Here is a 24,490-nt window from a genome sequence, read left to right as displayed (position 1 = left end):
GAAATCATGTAAGCTTGGAAGAGAACTGTGAGATTCTGTATGAGAGGATAGCCCCTCTCAACATCTTTTTTTTCTTTTTTAAGATTTATTTATTTATTTATATAAGCACCGGGTACAGTCAGAAGCACGGAAGGGTGAGAGAATTCACCAGAGCCAGAGTGGGGAACAGAACAGGCAGACCAACAAAATACACTGCTGCGGTGAGCAGCAGGCGCAGCAGGAGAGGTCTGCGCACCATGTGGGACCCTCGCAGGCGGCCGGGGATCGAACTGGCGCTGCAGAGGTTGCGGGCAGCTTCGCAGTCCAGCGCTCAACCGCTGCACCACAAGGGGAGGACCCCCCCAACATCTTAACTGTAGCCTTGTGAGGCCCTAAACAGAATACCCATTAAAGCCATCACAAGAATCTTTTTTAAAAGATTGATTTATTTTTGCATACAAGAACTGGGGTATGGGCCAGAGATGCGGGGGCTGAGAGGATTCACCAGAGACAGAGTGGGGAGCAAACAGGCAGATCCACTGAAATACACTGCTGAGGGGCGCAGCGGGTGAGACAGGAAGGTCTGCTGCACTATGTGGGTAGCTTCCTGGTGGGCCAGGGATCAAACTCGTGCTGCAGAGGCTGCGGCTTGCTTCACGAGGCTGTGGCTTGCTTCAGAGTGCTGCGGCTTAACCCCTTGCTCCAGCAGGGAAGACTGCCATCACAAGAATCTTGATGGGAAAAGAAGCTTTGAGAATTTCTTTGTCTTATTTTCTGTCACTAAGTTTGCAGTGATCTCTTTTGCAGCAATACAAAAAAACTACAGCAAGAAATTAACACTAAATGTTTAAGAACAAAAATACATGGAAAGATGCATCTGCATTATGTATTTATAAATGATACATATGAATTACTGTATGAAGAGAATATCCCCAAATAAGACATTAGACACACTGATACAGAATCTGCAAATTCCAAAGAACAACTATTGTTCTTAGTCACATGCTTTCTCCATAACTGGCAGCTCTCTACAGTAAGAAGTATTGAAACTCTAATCTTAGCTAGTCCCCACCAACCATGCTAACATATGTCCCAAATAAAAGGAATAGGTAGATTTTTGGGAACTTGTATACAGCATTTCTACAGAGGGCCATTTAATAAACCGATATATGTTCAGCTGTTTCACAAGATGTTTCCAAAGTGTTTCCTCTGAGAAACGAGATATTCAGTACTGCCCACTCAGACCAGGATTGAAGTTCAGTATCCTTCATCCATTAATCAGTCCGTGCAGGTTAGTTGCTGCCTGCTGAGCAGAGGCATCTACTTTTAAGAAGGGAAATGTGCCAGTGCCCAAATGACACATTTTGGCAGTAGATCATATATGTCTTCAAAGTTTTTGTGGTATTCCCTTTCCCATTTGGGGAAAGTGTTTGGGTTGTTTTGAATCATGTTTTTTATATTTGTTTTTTTAGCTAAGACTTTCAGACTTTCATTTCCCTTGCTAAGTAAGATGCCTTCAGAAATTTAAAAAAAAAAAAAAAGAAAAAATTATATTGCCAGAGAAGTTAGGTGTCTGTTCATGCCATCACTGTGATAATTTGTGTATTTACCTTTCCAGGCTATGCCTAAAACCCCTTCTTTTTTTTTAACTAATTAATTTATTTATTTTATACAGGAACCGGGGTACAGACCAGATGTGAGGGAGGGTGAGAGGAATCACCAGAGACAGAGCGGGGAACAGAACAGGCAGACCGATGAAACACTGCTGAGGGGAGCAGCGGGCACGGCAGGAGAGCTCTGCTGCGCCATGTGGGACCCTCGCCGGCCGGCTGGGATCGAACTGGCGCTGAAGAGGCTGCTGGACAGCTTCACAGCACGGCGCTCAGCCGTCTGCACCACCAGGGGAGGCCCCTAAAACTCCTTCTGAAAATTGCTTTATGTATACCAGGCAGCAACAAGGGTGCCTTGCAATGGGCCAGAGAGTGAGTATCTTCAAACTTGCGGATTGTTTGGTTGCTATTAGCACTTACTCAACTGCCCTTGCGATGCAAAAGGAGCCATAGACAGTTTGTAAGTAATAGTGAGGCAGTGTGCCAATAAAACTTCTATAAAAAAATGAATTTTGAAATTCACAGTTTTCACATGGGGAGAATATATTCTCTTTACCACTTTTCAATCATTATAAAATATGAAGCCAATTCTTAAATCATGGGCCTTAAAAAAACAGATAGTTGGCAATGTTTGGTCCTTGGGTTATAACTTGCCCCTTCCAGCTGATAGATATTTTCAGAGCTGATAAATGAATCATTCTAAATTTGGAACGAAAATTTTTAAACATGATAAAATAGTAGGCATACAGATAATGTATTGTTAACAGAGATACTGGTTAGATCCACAAATCATGCCAAATCCACGAAGAACACACTGTTTTAACTTTTGCCAGTAGAACTGGTTTGGTGAGTAAACAAGGATGCTGCCTGGTGGTTCTTATAAAAGAAGACCTGGGAGATAGGTTAAAGTGACCAGAGAGTCTTATGGAGTCCTTTACGCCATCTGACATACACATAACAGTATGTGTGAAAAACGGAGCATGTGGTGGCAGAATCCATTGATGTGAACAGAGCCAGTTACAATGATTAAGCCATAAATGATCAACCCATATCTGGATCTCTGTCAACTCAAGATAGTCAAGGTGAACTCAAATGTCCAATTATTTTTTCTTTCTCTTCTTCTTTTCCTTTTTTTATTAATTTATTTAATTTTATATATTTTTACATCATTTTTCATTTTTGCACAATGTACGCATTTTCTTTTCTTTTGGACATTTATCAGAATAATTTCTTTCTTTCTTTATGTTAACATTTATCATTTTTTAATTTTTTAGACAATTTTTGCTTCCCCCCCACCCCCACAGATTGAGTCCCCATAGAATTTCGTTCCCCAAGGCACACATGTACCATCACCACAGTCCCCTGTGCTCCTCCTTCTCTCCCTCTGATCCCTCTCCCTCCTCCTCCCCTGCAGGATGTCTCTGGTTTATAATTGTCTGTTTTTGCTTTGTTGTGTTTTGTACTGTTATTATTATTTTTTTATACTGATGTCTTATTTGTTTCCCCTATATTCCTTTTATAAGGGAAACCATCCGATATTTTTCTTTTTCCTTCTGGCTTATTTCACTGAGCATAATTCCTTCTAACTCCATCCACGTTGCTGCGAATGGCATGAGTTTATCATTTTTGATTACTGAATAATATTCCACTGTGTATATATACCACATCTTCTTGATCCAGTCATCTATTTTTGGACATTTGGGTTGTTTCCAGGTTTTACCTGTTGTAAATAGTGCTGCAATAATCATAGGTGTACAAGTGCTCGTTAGAATCACTGTGTTTGTGTCCTTTGGGTAGATCCCTGAATTCCACTCAAATGTCCAATTTTTAATTGTACTCCTCTATTGTGGAATGCTGTGCTTATATGGGGCAACGGGTATAGGGAAATCTCTATACTGTCTGTTTGATTATTCTGAGGCTCTAAAACATCTAAAATATGAAATCTATTTTTTAAAAATCTGGAGCCAGAAGTTTTCAAAACCACAAAAAAGTCCAGGTTTTCCATGTCTTCATCATCACTTTGAAAATAAAACAGCCTTAGAGTAGAATAATGACTATTGGGGTATGCAAACACTAAGTTATAAAACAAACAAGCCTAGGGCCTCCCTGGTGGCACAAGGGGTTAAGACAAAGCACTATGAAACTATCCCCAGCCACTGCAGCAGAGTTTGATCTCTTTCCAGGGAGGCGGCCCACAGGGGTGCAGCAGACCTTTCCTGACTCACCCACTGTTTCTCTCAGCAGTGTATTTCGTCAGCCTGCCTATTCTGTTCCCCACTCTGTCTCTGGTGAATGCTCTCACCTCCTGCACCTCTGGCCTGTACCCCAATTCCTGTATGCATAAATAAATGAATCTTTAAAAAAAAAACAAAACAAACAAACAGAAAAAAAAAACCAAGCCAAGAGTAAAGTTATAAGAGGTGGGATTACGTTGCTTACATATTCCTGGAAAAGCCACTTCTCAATCACTGGTAAATGTGGCAAGTGGCAACTGTGCTTTTTAGAATCCAAGTTCCTAGGTGCCACATTACTATATTTATAATTTTGCCTTTTCACCAAAAGGAAGAGAAAAACAACAACAAGTGTGTGGATGATTTTTCTAGAAGTGACCAGAAAAATGTTTTCATGTTTTTTTGTTGTCTTAACACATTATCAGGGATTTGTTTGGCTGCATTTTTCTCCCTTTATAGCCAACAGGTTGTTAAAAAGTTATATTCAGTTGTTGGATAATGAAAGCCACTTGGGCATTCTGGCAGTAATTCAGCTTAAGGTAATTATCAGCCCTCCATAATTATTTATTATGAGTAATTAACTTAAAGTTAAATGGTGGGAAGGAAGGTAAAACTGAGAATCAAGATTTGTAAGGAAAAAGTAAAAATAGTAACACTGATAAAAGGAAAAAAAGGACAGCTAGGGGATAAATTGAAGATAAGTGCTGACTTTCAGATTGTGCTTGGCCAAGTTTCCACTAGCATGAAGGAGTAATGCCTATCTGACCATAATATCTGTTTCACCAATAAGCCTTAATGAGAAACCTATTAGTATTGCCCCAGTCCGTGTTTTCAGATTTAATTTTCCTTTTCATTCTTCAACATAAGAAGGCACATATAATATACATCAATATCATATGACTTCCAGTAGATATATCATGCTAGAAAAACACACATTTTGAAAATATAAACAAGTGCAAACAAAAAGAAAATTAAATCACATCTACTAACTAAAGAAAGTGATAGGGAGTATTATTTTCATTATAATAAATCCTCCAAATTTATAAAACTGAAAAGGTTAAATAATGCTAGTAATTCAATCCCACTTGTAAATACATGGATACTACATATCTTGTTGTCTTGACATCACATTTTCATATAATGATTATTAAAATAAGATTTAAAGAAAAAAAAACAACTCCAGTGTTGCTCAATTTTAAAATGTGTAGGTCCTAAGTGAAATACTTCATGAAATAAGTAATACTTCATGAAATAAGTACCTTGTTTGACATGTAGTGTGAAATAATCACCACAGCAAATAGAATTAATAGTTAATTAAAAGAAATTTATTGCAGAGGTTACTTTGTTCTAAATGAAGATCTGCCCTGGAGACCAATAGCAGAATTTTCTGTCCTGGCTTACATAGGTAAGTTACATGCACAGAAAGGATACATAATTCATTTATTCTTAAACAAAAAATATTAATTTCTAGCAATCTGAGTTAATAAAGGAGGTTGATTTCTTACAGACTTAATAAAGGATAAACACTGCTCATAACTTCAAATCCATCTCTTAATCTTATGTTACAGAGCGAATTTTGTCAGTACCATCTCTTTTTGGGAAGATGCTAGTGTTAAAGAGCAACCTCAATATAAAATGGGTTGCCTGTAAAACTGGCTCCTTACCTACGCGCTGAAAGGGGACTTACACTAAAGGTTAGCGAAAGGTTTATTTACAAGGAAAGAGGAAATGAGGAAATGAATAACTCAGGGAGAAAAAGAGGGAGACAAACTTATAAATGTTTCCTACCTGTTTCATGACTTAGAATCCCAAATGACCTGCCAAGAGCTGGCTAAAAGCCCAGCACCATGTGGCCAAGAGGGAGATAGAGACCCCTGCTCACATGGCTGGTTAAATATCCAAACAGAAAACAAGGCTGCTTAACTCCGCCCTCAGATCCTCACAACCCTCCCTTTGGAAATCATGGGAATTTGTAGTTTCCAATGTCTTAATGGAGTGGGAGTGGAGTCCACAAAACCTGTATGGTGTTTGTTCAGGACATCCTTTCCCCCTAACACTAGGACCAAAGTTTATTTGAACCTCTTATCATGCAAGTATCCAATAATGTGAGGATGCAGCCAGGTTCTTTTATCATGCTCCTTCTTCATGCATCTCCAAACATGGCATGCAATAGGGCTGTGGACTTTGCCAGCAGTTTGTTTCTTAATTTTTTTGCGTAGAACTAGGGTGCAGGCCAGAGTTGGGGGATGAGAGGATTCACCAGAGACAGAGTGGGGATCAGAGCAGGCAGATCCACTGAAATTCACTGCTGTGGGGAGCAGTGGGGAGACAGGATACTTCTGCTGCACCATGTGGGTCAGCTGCCTGGCTGGCAATCGAACTCAGGCAGTAGAGGTAACAGTGCTGAAACTTAACTGCTAGGCCATCAGGGAAGCCCACTTCCTTTATTTTTCACCCCAGGGTTCTTCACTGTGAATGAGACATTGTTCTACTGAGTCAGTTCTCTTGGGGTGGCTCAGCGCAAAAGCAGACATTTTTCAACAAAGCAAAAATGTAGTTTTTCCCTCTTGGTTTATTACAGAAAGAGCAGTGCACAGGCCCAGGTGTGCTTAGCTTGTCTTGAGCATTTTTATTTTGCCAATAGCAAAAGAAATTTTGTAGTGGGGAAAGAAAAGCAGAGATTGAGATCCAGACCCATTGGAGAAGGGTCCCAGGACCTTTGCAACCATTGATCTTGTCTTTTTTAGGTCAAGGAGGCAAGGGCACTTCAGTTTTTGCAGGCTCTGGTTCACATCATTTTTCATCCTATTCATATAAAGACTGCTAGTTGAAGGTCTAGTTCATCGTTTAAACCACAAATAAGTGATTTCCTGTGTATTTCACAAAACAGGTATAAAGGAAATGAAATCAAGTGGTGTTGGTATTGCCCAGTGCAGCCTGGAGTTTGATATCCAGCCAGGAGCAAATTCTGATGAGTATTCAAAACCACTGCACTTCTGGCCTACAAGACAGTATACATAAAGTAATAACAGGTCTTAAAAAAAAAAAAAAAAAAAAAGGATTGTGTTTTAAAGTTTATTTTAAAAAGAACAGATACCTTGTTTCTCTTCCTGTACACTAAATAAAAGGATTTGACCATCTTTCAAACCAGTTCAAACTATTGAGAATTTCTTAGGGCCTAACACAAATGATCAACTATTGCATAATTCCACTTACATGAGACCATGGAGTAGGAAAACTGATGAAGACAGAAGTAGAAAAGCATTTACCAGAGGTTGAAAGGGGTAGGAATGAGAAGTTATTGTTTAATAGGTAAAAATTTTGTCTGGGATGATGAAAAGTTTCTGAAAATGTTCACTGGTGGTGTCTGCACAACAATGAGTGAACTTAATGCCACTGAATTGTAGACTTCAAAATAAAATGATTTTGGTTTAGTAAAGTAGCAGGATATAAAATCAATATGCAAAATCAGTAGCCTTCCTATACACAAACAATAAATCTGAAGAAGAAATCAAGAAAACCATCCCTTTTATTACTGAAACAAAAAGAATCAAATACTTGGGAATAAACCTAATGAAAGAGGAAAAGGACAGATACAAAGAAAATTACAAAACACTGTTAAAAGAAATTGAAAAAGATGCAAAGAAATGGAAAGACATCCCCTGCTCATGGATTTATATTATCAAAATGGCCATCCTACCAAAAGGAATTGACAGATTCAATGCTATTCCAGTAAAAATTTCAATGACATTCTTCAAAGAAATAGAACAAATATTGATGAAATTCATATGGAGACACCAAAAACTCCCAATAGCCAAAGCTCTTCTGGGGGGGGGGAAAAAATAAAAACAGAATGGAGGCATCACACTCCCACATTTCAAACTATACCACAAAGCCATAATCATCAAAATTGCATGATATTGCAAACAAGAACAGACACATGTACCAAATGGAACCAAACAAAATCCAGAAATAAACCCACAGATTTAAGGTCAACTGTTTTTTGACAAAGGAGCAAAGAATATGCACTGGAGCAAAGAAAGTTTTGTTCAATAAATGGTGCTGGGAAAACTGGGTCACCACATGCAAAAGAATGAAGCTTGACCACTACCTCACACCATGCACAAAAACCAACTCAAAATGGATTAAAGAATTAGACATAAGACCTGAAACCATAAAATATACAGAAGGAAATACAGGCAAAACACTACATGACATACACCTCAGCAATATCTTTAAAGACTCATCACCCAAAGCAGTGATAGTAAAGGTGAAGAGAAAGAGCTGGGACAACATCAAATTACAGAGTATCTGTACAGCAAAAGAGACAAGGAGACAAAGAGACACCCCACCGACTGGGAGAAAAGTTTTGCGCACAACACTAATGATAAAAGACTGATCACAAAAATCTACAAAGATCTGAAGAGACTCAACAAAGTAAATAATCCAGTCAAAAAAATGGACAGAAAAGCTAAACAGAAACTTCTCCAAAGAGAAAATGCAAATGGCCAACAGACATATGAAAAAATGTTTAGCATCACTTGTAATCAGGGAAATGCAAATCAAAACTACAATGAAATACCATTTCACACCAGCGAGAAAGGCACATATTAAAAAAAAATTAGCAACAACTTTAGCGAGGATGTGGAGAAAAAGGAACTCTCCTGCACTGCTGGTGGGAGTGCACACTGGTCCAACCACTGTGGATAGCTGTGTGGAGATTCTTGCTGAAGATGTAGTTTCCTTATGATCCAGCAATTCCACTCCTAGGTATTTACCCAAAGGACCCAGAATCATTAATTCAAAAGAGTATCCCTATTCCTATGTTTTTAGCAGCACTATTTGCAATAGCTGAGCTATGCAAACATTCCAAATGCCCAAAAATAGATGAATGGATCAAGATGTGGTACATATATACAATGGAGTATTACTCAGCCATCAAAAAAGATACTCATGCAATTTGCAGTAACATGATAAGCTAGCAAAAGAAAAATACCCAATGGTCTCACTCATAGCAGGAATTTAGAGCAGCTAAGTAAGGACCCAGGAAGACAAATTATAATAAAGTAAAATTCAAAATGCAATGAGCAGCACTAAACCAGACACACTAAGGGAGGTGGGGGTGGGGTGGATGGGGTGCAAGGGATTACAGTCAAAATAAGGGGAGGTGGTAATTATATGGGGAATATAACCAAGATGAAAATGCACACACTGCACAAATGAAAAATGTAAAAAATATATAAAATGAAAAAAATTTGTATTTCATTATTTTAAAAAGTTGTAGAAAAATTGTAGAACACTATTCTTAGTGATTATAACTTTTTTCTATGCATAATTGATTTCAATACATTTATTCATTCTAAAGAATACTTATATAACTCTGGTGTCTGGATTGGAAGAAGTGTCTCACAAAATGCTAGCCCAATCTGAATGCTGTTATGGACAGTAAGCTTTTATTTATGTCCCATAAAAGTACTTATGATACAAAAATGCCCTTCAGAAATTCTAAATATTCTAGAAATTGCCATTAATTTTTGTTAATTTTAGTTGAAATTTCACTGGTGCCATAATAAACTACATTTTAAAACCCATTTTTAATCATCAAAATTAGTTGAAAATTCAATTTGCAATAATTACATCCAATTTTCCAAGTAAGTATGTATGTCGAATTGTAATCAATTTACATTATGTGCAATATTTTGAATAAAAGAAGCTTTAATGCAGCTGTAGTAATTTCAATTCTCAAGTTTTTTGTGATTAATACTGATTCTACTTGACCCAATGCTGTTAAAGTAACAATTTAACTTGGTGCCAGAAATACACTACAAATAATGTAACCTTCCTTCTCTCATTTATATAAATTGTTAGCTTAAAAAGTTATGTTTTGTTCATGCATCTTTAAATTCTCAAATGACTTTTAAGTCTAGTCAATTTACATAATTGTATACAAAGTGACACCTAGTTTTCTAACGTCACAGCAGTTACCTAAATTATGGTTGTCATTTATTGCTCCTTTGCAAAGTTTTCAACTATTAGACCACTTCTTCCAAATACCCTCACACCAAGTTGGTTTTAAAACTTTTTATTTGCATATTAAAAAATTGTGCATTCCAGTAATTAAAATCATTTCAACAAAAAAATAAACAGCACTGATTGAATTGCTTTTAACGGCCTGCAGGACACCTTGGACCAACGGGGTGTTTACGCTAGATTTCACTGTCGTCCCACGAGCTTCTTCCTTCGCCAACATGCCAGTTCTTTCCCTTCCCCGCAGCCTGACAGGCAGATGGGAGAGGCAGGCGCGCCTTCCTGGTCAGTAGTTCTCTTCGATGTGAAAAGGGGCAGCACAGTCATTCAAACTCGATCCAACTGCTTTCATGTTACAAAGTTAAACAGCTAAAAGAAGTAAAATAAGAAGGCAATGCTTGTGGAATGTACAGTGCATATTGGTGGCCCAGGCCTCATTACGATTCGCCTGCTTGCTTCTCCTGTTCAATCGCTGTGACCGGAAAAAGACAAAAAGAGAAAAAGATGGAGGGGACCGACTGTGAGAATCCAGTAGAGCCTAGTGTGCAATGACACGCCTTTCTTTCACAACACCCTTCCCTATCAGGAATTCTCCATGTGGCAACGGGCATTGATCATGAAACACTGATATTAAATAGGACATTGGGGCAGATCAAAGGACATGCGCATGGACATGGTATAGGACATACTCATTATAAAATTATTGAAGCCTTGCTGTGTTGGCTGCAAAACAATCTTGATCTAACCTTTCCCGGCCACATGCCCCATAGAAACTGTGGGCTCCCCCCATTCTCCGGGCCACTCCCAGCGTCCTTGTCACCCGCCCGCCACGCCAGCCTTTTCTCGGGGGTGGGGGGCAGGGGGCGCTTACTTTCTTTCGAAGGCAGTGGGTTTTTCTCTTGCGTTTCTGTCTTCTTCAATTTCGACTTGTCGAATTTCTCAATCTCGGCCATATCGGGCTTGTCAGACATGGTTGCAGAGGAAGCTGCGGGCACAAAGCAGAGAGGGAGGATGAGGGCGGCCACCCACCCTCGGCTCTGCGGGCGCGACGGCCCCGTCTCCCCGGCTCTGCGCTGAAGCCACACCTCTGCCTCCTTCCGCTTTCCCCGGGCCCGAGTCTTCCTCTTTCTACAGGAAAAAGACGCCCCCCCCCACCCCGCCATTGCTCCCGCGCCGTTTCCGAGCGCGGGGCCGGGGTGGGCGCTCGCTGCCCGGTGCGGGCCGCATCCTCCCGGGTGCGGGATGGAGGCCGCGGGTGACCGCAGCGCGCACACATGGAGACCCGGGCGCACGGAGGGAGGACGCGGGAGCCCCTTCCCAGCTAAGGGCGGGGCAGGGCGGGGGAGTCGAGTGAAAATTCCTAAAATGAGGGTAGGGCCGCACAAGGGCTCCCCATTTTCGACATGCGGGGCCCCCGGCGGGGGCGCGTCCCGCTCCGCCCGGCCTCACAAAGGCGGCAGCTCGGCCGGCGCCTCCGACCACCGCCCCGCGCGCGTCCCCGCCGCGGCGCACACAAAGCCGGGCGCGCGGGGGGTCGGGCCGCGGCACCTGCCCGGGACGGAGGGAGGGGGGGAGGGAGGGACGCCCGCCCGCGCCCGCAGCCAGCGTGGAAGGAGCCGCGCGCCGGGGCGGGGGCCGGGACAAAGGGCCTGGTGCCGGGCGCGAGCGCTGCCCGGGCGGCCGCGCGGGGCGCGTTCGGGGAGAGCGGGCGCCGTGTCCGCCGGGCTTCGCGGGCAGCGCAGCCCCCCCCCGCCCGCCCGGGCTGGGCTCCCCGCGGCCGGGCCCCTCCCGGAGGCTCGCGGCGGCGCTCGGGTGCGGGGCGGGCAGAGCGCGCGGGGCAGGGGCAGGGCGCGCGGGGCAGGGGCTCACCGAGCGAGGCGCAGGCTGCGAGGAGCGTCGGAGCCGGGGTCGCCGCGGAGTGCCGGGCGGGGCGCGCGGGCGCCGCTATATGGGCGCCGCTATGCAAATGAGGTGACGTCAGGCGGCCGCCCGCCCCGCCCCGCCCCGCCCCGCCCGCGGCCCCCGCGCCCCACCTGCGCCGCGCGGGGCGGAAGCCGGCGCTCCCCGCGCCCCCTCCCCCGCTCCCCGCGCCCCCTCCCCCGCTCCCCGCGCCCCCTCCCCCGCGCCCCTCCCCCGCTCCCGCCCCCTCCCCGCTCCCCCGCTCCCCCCGCCCCCTCCCCCGCTCCCCGCGGCGCCCCTGTGCGGCGGCCGGCCCCGGGCCTCGCCCCGACCCCGGCCCGGCCCGGCGGCGCAGCGCCCCTCGCGGCCTCGTCCCGCGGCCTGGCCTGCCCGGCGCGGGCGGCGGGGAAGGCGCGCCGACTCCCTTGCGCCGCTCGCCGTGTCACGGTGGCCTCCGCGCTTCCCCGGCGCCCGCATTTTGGGGGGCGCCCGAGTCCGGCGCTGCAGCACCCGCCGGCCGCAGGGCCTCGGCGGGCGCCTCCGGCGCTCCCCAACCCCGGAGACGGGGGCTGCGCCCTGCCCGGCGGGGCGCGGGGACCCCCGCTCTGCTCTGCGGCCGGGACGCGCCCCCCGCGACGGGGTGGCCGCGGCCCCGCGGGGCTCTCGGCTGGACGCCCGCCCCAGACCAGACCGCGCTGCCGGGCGGGCGCGAGGGCGCGGCTCAGCCGAGAGCCTCCCGAGCGAGCGCGGCAGGTAGGTCCCGCGGCGAGGCGGCGCGCCCGGAGCGGCCTCCACGCCGCTCCACGGTGGCCCTGGCCCTCCGCCCCGAGGCCCGCGGGCTGCACACACGCGCCGAGGGGCTGCCGCGGTGCGGCCGGGAGAGCCGGCAGCTCGGAAACGGCCCCCTGCCACCGCGGGACCCTGAGGCTCGTGCGCACAGCACCTCTTCTCCTCTCTGCGCCCAGGTTTCCAGAAACCTCCTGCTGACCATGTTTGTGGCACAGGGTGCTGTCTCACAGGGCCTCCGCGTCCACGCAACAGGCTCTTAAAAGCCCCCGCAGGAGCCGCTGGGCTTCCCCATTCCTCCGTCGTCTTTCCTCCTGGGTAGAGAGAGGAGGGATGGGCAGGGCAGGGACCCCCTGGATCCCCAGTTCATGACCTGCTGAGTGGCAGCCATTCTGCTCTCGGATGGTGGAGGTAAATGGTTTTCAGGCTTTTCTGCCTTCCCACCATTAGGATAGACCTGCCTGATGCCGCACCTGCAGTTGTTACCTTGTTGCAAACTATCTTGTTTACTTCTGTGGGCCATGGGAGGAGTGTTAAGAAGTAGACAGGTAGAAAGAAGCAGGAGAGACAAGGCGCAAGAAAAGCCAGAGAAGGCCCCATAGAAGACTTTTGGGGGGGTGGTGGTGGCTGGAGGCCTTATGGCCTCCTGGCCTCCTGACCCCCGGGCACCCCTGCCTACGGTGTACCTGGTTGCTGCAGTGCACATAAAGCTCAATAAAAGCCTGAGAAACCCACCTAGGGCTTCAAGACTATCCTGCCGGTTCGGAAAACCTGCTCAGTACCCATCCGCCCCTGCCATGGGGAAAACTGAACCATTTCTGGGGGTGCAGGCTGTCACCTCTCAGCTACATGTCCCTCTGGCCCCACCCCTGGTTGAGAGGCCTGAGCCCATCTCATTGTTGAAAACAAAATGTCCAGCAAAGTGAAATTTTAGCCCCTTTAAGATGACAGCTGCATCAGACTAGCAGTTTCATTTCAGCTATTCCTATCCAAGTTACCTTTATGACATTTGTATGGTCTTTACAAAAATGCACTGCAGTAACTCTTTACACAAGTTTTAAGATAATCTTTCTTCAACAAATATTTAGTGAACTATTGCTTTACAGCAAGCAGTATTACAGGAGGTATGATTATATTAGTAAACACACTATCTGCCCTTGAGGTATTTACTTTCCACTGGGAATATTAAAAAATGACTTCTGGGGCCTCCCCGGTGGCGCTACGGTTGAGCGCTGGGTTGCGAAGCTGCCCGCGGCTGCAGCGCCGGTTCGATCCCCGGCTGCTCCCCGGCCACCGGAGGAGGGTCCCACAAGGCGCGCAGACCTCTCCTGCCGCCCGCTACTCCCCTCAGCAGTGTACTTCGGTCCTTCTGCCTGCTCTGCTCCCCGCTCTGGCTCTGGTGAATTCTCTCACCCTCCCGCGCTTCTGACTGTACCCAGTGCATGTATAAACAAAACAAAAACAAACAAATAAATAAAATAAAACATGCCTCTATTAAAAAAAAATTTAAAAAAATGACTTCTGTGGGTAATATAAGGAAGATGAACATGGAAAATAGTAAGATAAATGTTTAGAAATTAATCTGTACAGGAGTAATACTACAGTTACGCCACATTGACAATGTGCCTTGCAAAGCAACACTTTAAGGGAGAAAGGAAATAAACCATCAAGATTTCTGGAGGAATGTTTTCTTGGGAGAGATCATGATTAATCTGAAGAATTGACTCAGGATCATGCCCACATGTGAAGACAATATAGCTGGATCAGAGATAGATAGCAATGATCATCTAAAAAACCATTTAACATGAGGTCAAAGAGTGATAGGACCTAGAAAAGGTGGTGCCTTAGAATGCATTTCTTGGACATTTGAAGAAAATTATTATTTTTTTTGCCTAGTTAGAAAGCCACAGGTAATTTTTGAGAGAGAAGTCCCATGAGTTGATTTAGGCTGGAAGAATACAATACTGTCTAGAGAGCTGAGAACAGAGTAGAAACAGTAACAATACTTCAGAGGTCATCAGAGCAATTAAGGGGTAGAATGGATCACTATATAATCCTTGGACAGAGAATGGATATTGTGGTCATAACTTTTTTTTTTAAGATTTCTTTATTTATGCGTACAAGAACTGAGGTATAGGCCAGAGGTGTGGGAGGGGTGAGAGGAGTCACCAGAGACTGATTGGGGAACAGAACAGGCAGACTGTTAAAATACACCACTGAGGGGAGCAGTGGGCATGACGGAGAGGTCTGCGGTGCCAACTGCCTGCGCCACCAGGGGAGGCCCTTGTGGTCATAACTTCTATAGGAAAGAGCGCTACTAGGAATTGAATTTACAGTGAGCCATTGCTTGGCATCTGCTGGGTATTTTGTTCATGAGTTGGTAAGAGACATATTTTGTACAAAGAGAAATTTGGAAGAATAAATAAAATAGTTATCCTATATGTAAGAATCTAATTCTCAGGAGAGGTAGAAAGGGCATGAAATTGGAGGAGGTGGAATGAAAGGAAAAAACTCTGCACTGGAGTCTGAATATAATCTGCATGCACAATTATCTCTTCCTCAAAGAATCTCACGTCATTACTTTTTCTTAAAAATTATTTTCTCCAAGGAGAAGGTGATAAAGAGAGAAATCCCATGCCTCCACAGTATTATTTAAAGTAATTTGCTATAAAACTACAAATTCTATGTTAATCACATCAAAAATAACTTTACAGTAATATCCAGACAAATGTTTGATGAGACCAATGGAAATCTTTGATTGGTTTACTTAAAATTAAGCATCACTTTGGAGAAGAGGATTTTTTTTTCTCTCATTGATCTATCTGTAATAAAATACATACTAACAAACACCCTGTGGACTGACAAAATGAAAAATGAAGTAGCTGAGTAATACATCTAGTTGGCTAGAGTGTGAAAAAATAAGTGTGGGGGCTCCCCTAGTGGTGCAGGGAGTCTTTGCACTATGAAGCTATCTCCAGTCACTGCAGCATGAGTTTAATCTCCAGCCAGGGAGCTGACCCACATGGTGCAACAGACCTGTCTTGTCTCGCCTGCTGCTCTTCAGTTGATCTGCCTGTTCTGTTCCCTGCTCTGCCTCTGGTGAATCCTCTCAACCCCGCGCCCCCCGCCCCCCGCTCTGGCCTGCACCCCAGCTCTTCTATGCTAAATAAATAAATATTTAAAAAAATAGTGTGAAAACTCTCAGATGCCATTAGTGGGCATACATATTCACACAGGTTTTTTCAAAGTCTCACAATGAAAATAAAACTTCTGTTATTTTCCTGGAGTTTGTATTGTTAGCATCGCTTTCTATGAGCTTGCACGCACACACACACACACACACACACATGCACACACACAAATGCACACACACAAAAGTTCCCCTAGTGAGCAGTAGGAAAGAGCAAAAAATATAATGAACTAACATACCTACCAATTAATTAGGAGGCTAGTTAGATGCATGATAGCATACTCAAACAATGATATCCATAGACTTGCAGGTTATGTGATTTGCTAAAGAACTCCTACTCCTACCTCAGATTCACATACATGACAAACAGAATGATGGATTGATAACCTGCACACTCTTCATGATAGAAAGTGATACACTTAATTGTTACAGGGAAAATGTAAATCAATCCAAAGTGAGATGCCACTGTATTCCTTCAAGAATTGCCCTTAAAGAATGGATAAAAGTGTTGGTGAGGATGTGGAGAAAAAAGAGTTCTTATCCACTATTTCTGGGAATATAATATTTTGTCCCAAAGGCACTCTTCATCTTTTGTAATAATTGAGTAGAATTATGTTGAAATAATGGATTTTGGAAATGAATGTACATGGAGGTTATGATGCATGAGTCAGTAAATCAGAGAGTCATTTATCTGTGCATCATAGCAAATTAATTGTCAGACTAAGGGATGGGATAAAGCACCTGCATATAAGAAGGAGTAAACAAATACACCCCAAATTAAATAGTTTCATAAATTACTGACAAGTTTAATTTAAAACCCCTTAGTGGTGTGCTTCACTTTCACCTCCCAGGTTAATGTAAACTTTCCTACATAGCACAGGTTCTTCAGAGTACATTGTCACATCTATTCTCAGCATATTATGTAGTATATTCAAGGCCTATTTATAACTCATTTGTTTTTCACAAGGCTTTTTTATTTCCTTCTTTCACAAGAGCAAAGAAATGTATTTCTCCCATTTGATAAATGAATGCAGAGTAAGTTAGTGAGTAAACTAAAGGCCCAAGTTCAGTCAAGAATATCATGGTTTCTGTCCCTAAAGAGCTTTAAAGAAGTGCAGTGCTGTTGGGGATATCAGAAGAAAGCATTCTTTCCATGGCTTATTCACATATTCTTAGTATAGAGATGCTCTGGTCTCTGGGAAATGTGCCAGTAGAGGAGAGTAAAAGTGATGAGAATATTATACTTATCCTTGGAGATTTGAGAAAAGATTGAGATGCCAAGACTTACAGCCAGACAGTAAGTGCAGAAAGTTACATGTAATAGAAAGTAGGGTCAAAAGGCCTGGAAAGGTTAAGAAAAATACAGCTACTGGAGAAAGTTTGAGTAAAGAGAACTAATTCCCAGACTCCATTGTATTACTTTCCTATTGCTGCTGTTGCAATTTACCACAAATTTAACAGCTCAAGTGAAAGAATTTTGTTATTTTTTAGATCTTGTTTGATGAAAATCAAGTTCTGTTTTCCTTTCTATAGACTTTAGCAGAGAATCTGTCTCCCCAGAATTTTTACATTTTCTAGAAACCACCCATATTTCTGGTTTGTAACCTTTATTCTACCTTGAAAGGTGACATTTTATCTTTTTTAAGTTTTTTTAAAATTGTTTATGCATACAACAACTGGGGTACAGACCAGAGGTGTGGTAGAGTGAAAGGATTCACCAGAAACAGAGTAGGGAGCAGAAAAGGCAGGCTGACGAAATACACTGCTGAAGGGAACAGCGGGAGAGACGGGAGAGGTCTGCCATGTCATGTGGGCAGCTCTCTGGCTGGGGATTGAACTCCTGATGCAGTGGCTGCCAATAGCTTCATAGTGCTGAGACTTAACCCCTTGCATCACCAGGGAAGTTCCTATATCTTTCCAATGTTTCTTCTATAGACTGCCACTCACTTTCACTCTTCCTTGCTGCACATCTTCTCCATTTTCAAGGACTACCTCATTATTTCTGATCTATTTTAATAAATCAGTTAATTACTATTTTTTTCAATCAAAAAGTTACATTTCCTTTTGCTTTGTAACATATTTACAGGTTCTTCAGATTACTTTGGGTGGATGGACATTACGCTACCAATAACATCTATTTCATAGACCAATGGTGTGAATTGGTTTCCTGATTTCTGAACCTGAAACTGCTCATCTGAAAAATACAGGAATAAAACACATTCTGTCAATTTCACAATGTTCTTTCAAGACTTTAACAAAATAGTATCTGTGAAATACTTTCAAAATGGCAAAGTCTTGGGCCTCCCTGGTGGTGCAGGAGGTTGAGGTCAGTGCTGTAAAGCTGTTCGCAGCCTCTGCAGTGCTGGCTCAATCCCTGCTGACCTCGGAGCAACCTACATGGCTAGCAGACCTATACTGTCTCACCTGATGCTCCCCTCAGCAGTCTGCCTGTTCTGCTCCCTACTCTATCTCTGGTAAATCCTCTCACCCTCCTGTACATCTGGACTTTGCCCCAGATCATGTACAAATAAATAAATAAATAAATATTTAAAAAAATGGCAAAGTCTCATGTCAACATAAATGGCTCTTTTAGAAACAGGGAAAGAAACATAATCTGTTGTGAATATATGTTATAATCTAGGCAAGTAATGTATGTTAAGTACCTTAACATAATCACAACACTCACAACTATTTAATGTCACATTTGTGTCTTGAAATTGGCCTTGAGGGGGGTGGAGCAACATGGCAGTGAGGAGATGCTGTAAGATCTCCCATTAAAAAAAGTTAATAGGGAGGAAAAGTGGCAGGTCCCAGTGAGAACTGGGACACGGAGGATAAATGGACGACTCCAGCAAACTACCCGAAGAAGAAAGTTGCCATAAAAGAGGACTAGAAGGGAGGAAAGCTCAGAACCCTGCTACCCTCCCCCACCCACAAAATCAGCACTCTCCGACCAACAGAAAGGAGGAATAAAACAAACTAAAACGACCAACAAGAACAAACTATGCATCAAGCAGGACTGTGAGTGGAAAGGAACTATTTCAGCCACCACACCCTGTGAACTGGAGCTGTGGAGAATCCTGCAGGATTCGCCGCAGAGGTGAGCGAACAGCTCCAGGAGCCATTAGAGGACAACAAAGACTCTGGAGACCTGCACACCGCCCTGGGCTGGCCGGTAAGCTTGCGCAGAAAAGCGGTGCTTGAAAAGCAGATGCGAATAGCGGCTGCCCAGGTCCCCACGCCTGCGACTAGGCTTGTGGGGAAACGCGAGGGGACCCTCACTGAGGTGAAAGTCCCTCACTGAGTAATCAGGAACCAGGAGCCCAGGCTTGGGAGTGGGGTGCAAAAGGCGCCAGTCCTGCGGCCACTGAACTGGACTACAGCCCACGTCCTGGACCTGAGGGCTTTGGAACTGAGACCTGAGGCACAACATTTGGGGCGTGGGTCCTCCACGTCGGTGGGGCACAAGGCAAACACAGCACCCCAAAGCCGTTGAGGTTTTCCCTACCATTCCCACTCTGTTCCCTGTCCCACGGGGTGAAAAAAACAGCTCCCCAAGGACATTAGGAGAGATCTCTGGTGCCACCTAATGACCAGAAAAAAAGTCACTAACACCCCATAGAACAGGGATCTTTCTTCAGAAAAGACTGCTTGAAATCACAGAAGGCTCCTGGAGGAGCCCGTGGCCAGCTGGGAAGTTAGCCCACCCCAGGCCCCTTCAGACCAGCATTCTGAGCCCACAAGGGAGCGGGACCCACAGCCAGGGCAGACTAGGCATGCATAAGAGTATGCCTGAGAACGGCGCGGGGAGTGTGTCCCGCATTGCAATTTAGAACAGGGACATTTCTTCAGTAAAGACTGCCTGCAGAAGGCTATCTCAGGAGCCAGAGGTGAGTGGGGAAGCTCGCCCATGCCAGGCCCCTCTGGCCTGCAGTCCAAACCCAGAGGGGAAGAGGGAAGCCACCGCGGGGGCAGACCAAGGGCACAGTGGAGTGTGTCCCCACATCGGCATTTTAGAACAGGGACCTTTCTTCAGTAAAGACCGCTTGAAACCGACAGATGTCTCCTGGAGGAGCCAGAGGGGAGCGGAGAAGCTCACCCAAGATGCAGGCCAGTCCCAGCAACACAGTGTCCCTATGCATATGACAAATTAGAAAACAGACAGTAGGGAGTAGAAGAAACCACACGCAACCTAACAACTCCTCAGGAAAAAAGCACACCACAAAAAGAAAACCACCCCCCAGATTGCAACGACAGTAACTGGAAGAACTTCTGAGCCTTCCAGAAAGAGAACTTAAAATTGCCGTGTTTAAAAAAAATGACAGAACTCATAAAAAAAAGTGATCAGAAGAAGGAAATTGAGTCCTTAAAAAGGGAAAACAATGGTCAGAAGAATGAAATTGAGTCCTTAAAGAGAGAAGCAAAAGAAATGCAGGAGATCAAAGAATTAATGGAGGAACTAAAGAACTCTGGGAAAAGCAATGAAAGCTGAATAGATGAAATGGAAGAACGAATAAGTACTCTTGAAGACACAGAAATAAAAAGAACCAAAACAGAAAAGGAAAGAGAAGTATGAAGGAAAAAGAACAAAGAAAGACTTCGGGTATTATCTGACTCCATGAGGAATGGGAATATAAGAGATATAGGAATACCAGAAGGAGAGGAGAGAGATGTAGGAACAGAGAAAATATTCAAAGAGATAATTGAAGAGAACTTCCCAGTGTGAAGAGGAGCTGAAAATTGATATACAAGAAGCAAGAAGAACACCAAACTTCCACGACAAAAGAAAAAATACAGCAAGACACATAATAGTAAAGCTCCCAAGAATCCAAGACAAGGGAAAAATAATGAAGCTGACAAGAGGCAAGAAACAGATAACATTCAAAGGAAAACCAATTAGGCTGACATCAGACTTCTCTGAAGAAACACTACAGGCAAGGAGAGAGTGGAGGGACATAGTCAACAGACTCCAAGAAAACAGATGCCAACCAAGGATACTCTATCCCGCAAAGCACTCCTACCTCTGTGAAGAAAGAATAAGGACCTTCCCAGAAAAACAGAAACTCTGGAATGTCATTATGACTAAACCCCTGCTCCAAAAATACTACAAGGAATCCTAAAGCCAGAACCTCAGAGGAACAAATAACAATGAAAGAAGGCCAAAAAAAAATTATTAAAAGAATAAATAAATAAAATCAAAGGAAAGACAAACACAATGGCAAATACAGATGCTAACATATCAATATTAACTCTAAATATAAATGGACTAAACTCTTCAATAAAAAGACACAGAGTCGCAGGCTGGATTAAGAAACAAAACCCAACCTTTTGCTGTCTCCAGGAAACCCATTTAGCTACAAAAGATAAAAATAGACTCAAAGTTAAAGGATGGAAAACAACCCTACAAGCAAATGGACCAAAAAAGAAAACAGGAACAGCTATACTTATATCAGATAAAACAGATTTAAAACTCAAAAAAATAAAAAGAGACCCCAATGGTCGCTACATTATGATCAAGGGGACAATACTTCAAGAAGAAATAACACTCACTAACATATACTCACCAAACGAAGGAGCACCAAAATATATCAGACAACTGTTGTCATCTCTGAAAACAGACATCAGAGAAAACACATATGTAGTGGGAGACTTCAACACACCACTATCAACTATGGATAGATCAACAAGACAAAAAATAAGTAAAGAAACTAAAGCTCTAAATAGGACCTAGAGCATTTGGGCTTAACAGACATCCAGTACACTAAACCCCAAAAAAAGGGAGTACACATTTTTCTCAAGCACACATGGATCATTCTCCAGGATCGATCACATACTGGGGCACAAGACAAACATCAACAGGTACACCAAGATTGAAATCATACCAACCATCTTTTCTGACCATGAAGGCATCAAACTAGAATAAACCATAAAAAGGGGGCAAGGAACTTTGCTACCTCATGGAGATTAAAAACCACACTACTGGAAGACCACAGGACTAATGAGGAGATCAAAGAAGAAATTAAAATATTCTTTGAATTGAATGACAAGGAGGACACCAATATCCTAAATGTATGGGATGTAGCAAAAGCAGTAATAAGAGGAAAATATATAGCAATAGAAACATCAAGAAACAAGAAAGAACTCAAAGAAACAACCTAATCTCAAAGCTCTAAGATCTAAAAAAATAACAACAAAAACTCCCCAAAACCAGTAGAAGAAAAGAAATAATAAAAACCAAGCAGAAATAAATGAATTGAAACTAAAAAAAAAAATCCAAAGATCAATGAAACCAAGTGCTGGTTCTTTGAAAAAATGAATAAAATAGATAAACCCCTAGCCAGGCTCACAAAGGAAAAAAGGGAGAAAGCACAAATAAATAGGATCATAAATGAAAGAAGAGAAATCACAACGACACAGCAGAAATCAAAAGAATAATCAGTAACTGGAAGGAGGGGCGGAGCAACATGGCGGCGAGGAGACGCTGCGAGTAAGATCTCCCATTAAAAAAAGTTATAGGGAGGAAAAGCCGCAGGTCCCAGTGAGAACTGGGACACGGAAGATAAACGGGTGACTCCAGCAAACTGCCCGAAGAAGAAAGTGGCCATAAAAGAGGACTAGAAGGGAGGGAAGCGCAGAACCCTGCTCCCCTCCCCCGCCCACAGAGGCGGCACTCTCCGACCGGCAGAGAGGAGGAAAACAACAAACCAAAAAAGGCCAACAAGAACAAACGACGCAGCAAGCGGGACTGTGAGTGGAAAGGAACTATTGCAGCCACCACACCCCGTGAACGGGAGCTGAGGCGAACCCTGCAGGATCCGCCGCGGAGGTGAGCGAACGGCTCCGGGAGCCATTAGAGAAGAACAAAGACTCCGGGAGACGCGCACACAGCCCGGGCTGCCTGTAAGCTTGCGCGGAAAGTGGCGTGCTCGGCGCGCTTGAAAAGCAAGTGCAGACCGGGATCGCAGCTGCCCAGGTCCCCGCGCCTGCGACCTAGGCTTGCGAGGAGATGACCTAGGCTTGCGGGGAGACGCGCCGAGGTCCTCACTGACGTGAAGGTCCCTCCCTGAGTGAGAAGGAACCAGGCGCCCAGGCACGGGAGCAGTGGCAAAAGGCGCCATTCCGCGCCACTGAACTGGGCTACAGCCCGCGTCCTGGAACTGAGGGCTTTGAACTGAGACCCGGGGCACGAAAATTCCGGGCGTGGGTTCTCCACGACGGTGGGGCACAAGGCAGACACAGCACCCCAAAGCTGTTGAGGTGTACCCTACCATTCCCACTCTGTTCCCTGTCCCACGGGGTGGGGGGAGGCGAAAAACAGCCCCCAAGGACAATAGGAGAGATCTCTGGCGCCACCTAGCGACCAGGAAAAATAAAGTCACTAACACCCCATAGAACAGGAAATTTCTTAAGACTGCTTGAAAAGGGCAGAAGGCTTCTGTAGGAACCAGTGGCCAGCCAGGAAGTTATTCCACGCCAGGCCCCTTCCGACCAGCAGTCTGAGCCACAGAGGGAGCAGGCACCCACGTCCGGGGCAGACCGGGTGCGCAGAAGAGTGTGCCTGAAACCGGAGGCACAGGGACTGCATCCCGCTTCGCCATTTGAGAACAGGGACTTTCTTCAGTAAAAACTGCCTAAACCAGCAGAAAGCTCCCCAGAAGACAGAGATGGCTCCTGGAAGAGCCAGAGGGGAGCGGAGAAGTTCACCCAAGATGTCAGTCAGTCCGAGCAACACAGTGTCCCAACGCATACGACAAATTAGAAACAGACAGTAGGGAGTAGAAGAACCACACGCACCTAACAACTCCTCAGGAAAGAAGCACACCACAAAAAGAAAACCACTCCCCAGATTGCAACGACAGCAACTTGGAAGAACTTCTGAGCCTTCCAGAAAGAGAATTTAAAATTGCCATAATTAAAAAAGTGATAGATCAGAAGAAGGAAATTGAGTCCCTAAAGAGGAAGTAAAAGAAATGCAGGAGATCAAAGAATTAATGGAGGAACTAAAGAACTCCGGGAAAAGCAAGGAAAGCAGAATAGATGAAATGGAAGAACGAATAAGTTCTCTTGAAGACACAGAAATAAAAAGAACCAAAACAGAAAGGAAAGAGAAGTACGAAGGAAAAAAAATGAAGAAAGACTTCGGAACTATCTGACTCCATGAGGAAAGGAAATATAGAGTTATAGGAATACCAGAAGGAGAGGAGAGAGATGTAGGACAGAGAAAATATTCCAGGAGATAATTGAAGAGAACTTCCCAAATGCGAAGAAGAAGCTGAAAATTGATATACAAGAAGCAAGAAGAAACCAAACTTCCACGACGAAAGGAAAAGCACAGCAAGACACATAATAGTAAAGCTCCCAAGAATCCAGGACAAGGAAAAAATAATGAAGCTGACAAGAGGCAAGAAACAGATAACATTCAAAAGAAAACCAATCAGGCTGACATCAGACTTCTCTGAAGAAACACTACGGGCAAGGAGAGAGTGGAGGGACATAGTCAACAGACTCCAAGAAACAGATGCCAACCAAGAATACTCTATCCTGCAAAGCTCTCTTTCCTCCATGAAGAAAGAATATGGACCTTCCCAGACAAAGAGAAACTCCGGAATTTCATTACGAATAAACCCCCACTCCAAAAAGTACTACAAGGAATCCTAAAGCCAGAACCTCAGAGGGACGAATAACAACGAAAGACCAAAAAAAAAAAGTTATTAAAAGAATAAATAAAAATCAAAGGAAAGACAAACATAATGGCAAATAAGATGCTA

At 44.2% G+C, this 24,490-nt stretch overlaps 1 protein-coding gene across 1 annotated transcript; it reads right to left on the bottom strand.

Moving 5' to 3' along the window:
- Nucleotides 1-9,889: 9,889 nt before the first annotated feature.
- LOC119250755 (thymosin beta-4) lies at nucleotides 9,890-11,766 on the bottom strand. Its single transcript, XM_037518374.2, has 3 exons — nucleotides 11,717-11,766; nucleotides 10,719-10,832; nucleotides 9,890-10,319 (listed from the first exon to the last, which is right to left on the bottom strand). Exons 2-3 carry the CDS (start codon nucleotides 10,816-10,818, stop codon nucleotides 10,285-10,287), a joined length of 135 nt encoding a protein of 44 aa, XP_037374271.1. The 5' UTR covers nucleotides 10,819-10,832; nucleotides 11,717-11,766; the 3' UTR covers nucleotides 9,890-10,284.
- Nucleotides 11,767-24,490: the final 12,724 nt, after the last annotated feature.

This window comes from Talpa occidentalis, unplaced genomic scaffold, assembly GCF_014898055.3.
Source record: "Talpa occidentalis isolate TD23 unplaced genomic scaffold, MPIMG_talOcc4v2.1 talOcc4.18, whole genome shotgun sequence".
NCBI classification, from domain to species: domain Eukaryota; kingdom Metazoa; phylum Chordata; class Mammalia; order Eulipotyphla; family Talpidae; genus Talpa; species Talpa occidentalis.
Note: the sequence above shows the minus strand (reverse complement) of the source record. Positions and strands in the feature narration are given on the sequence as shown.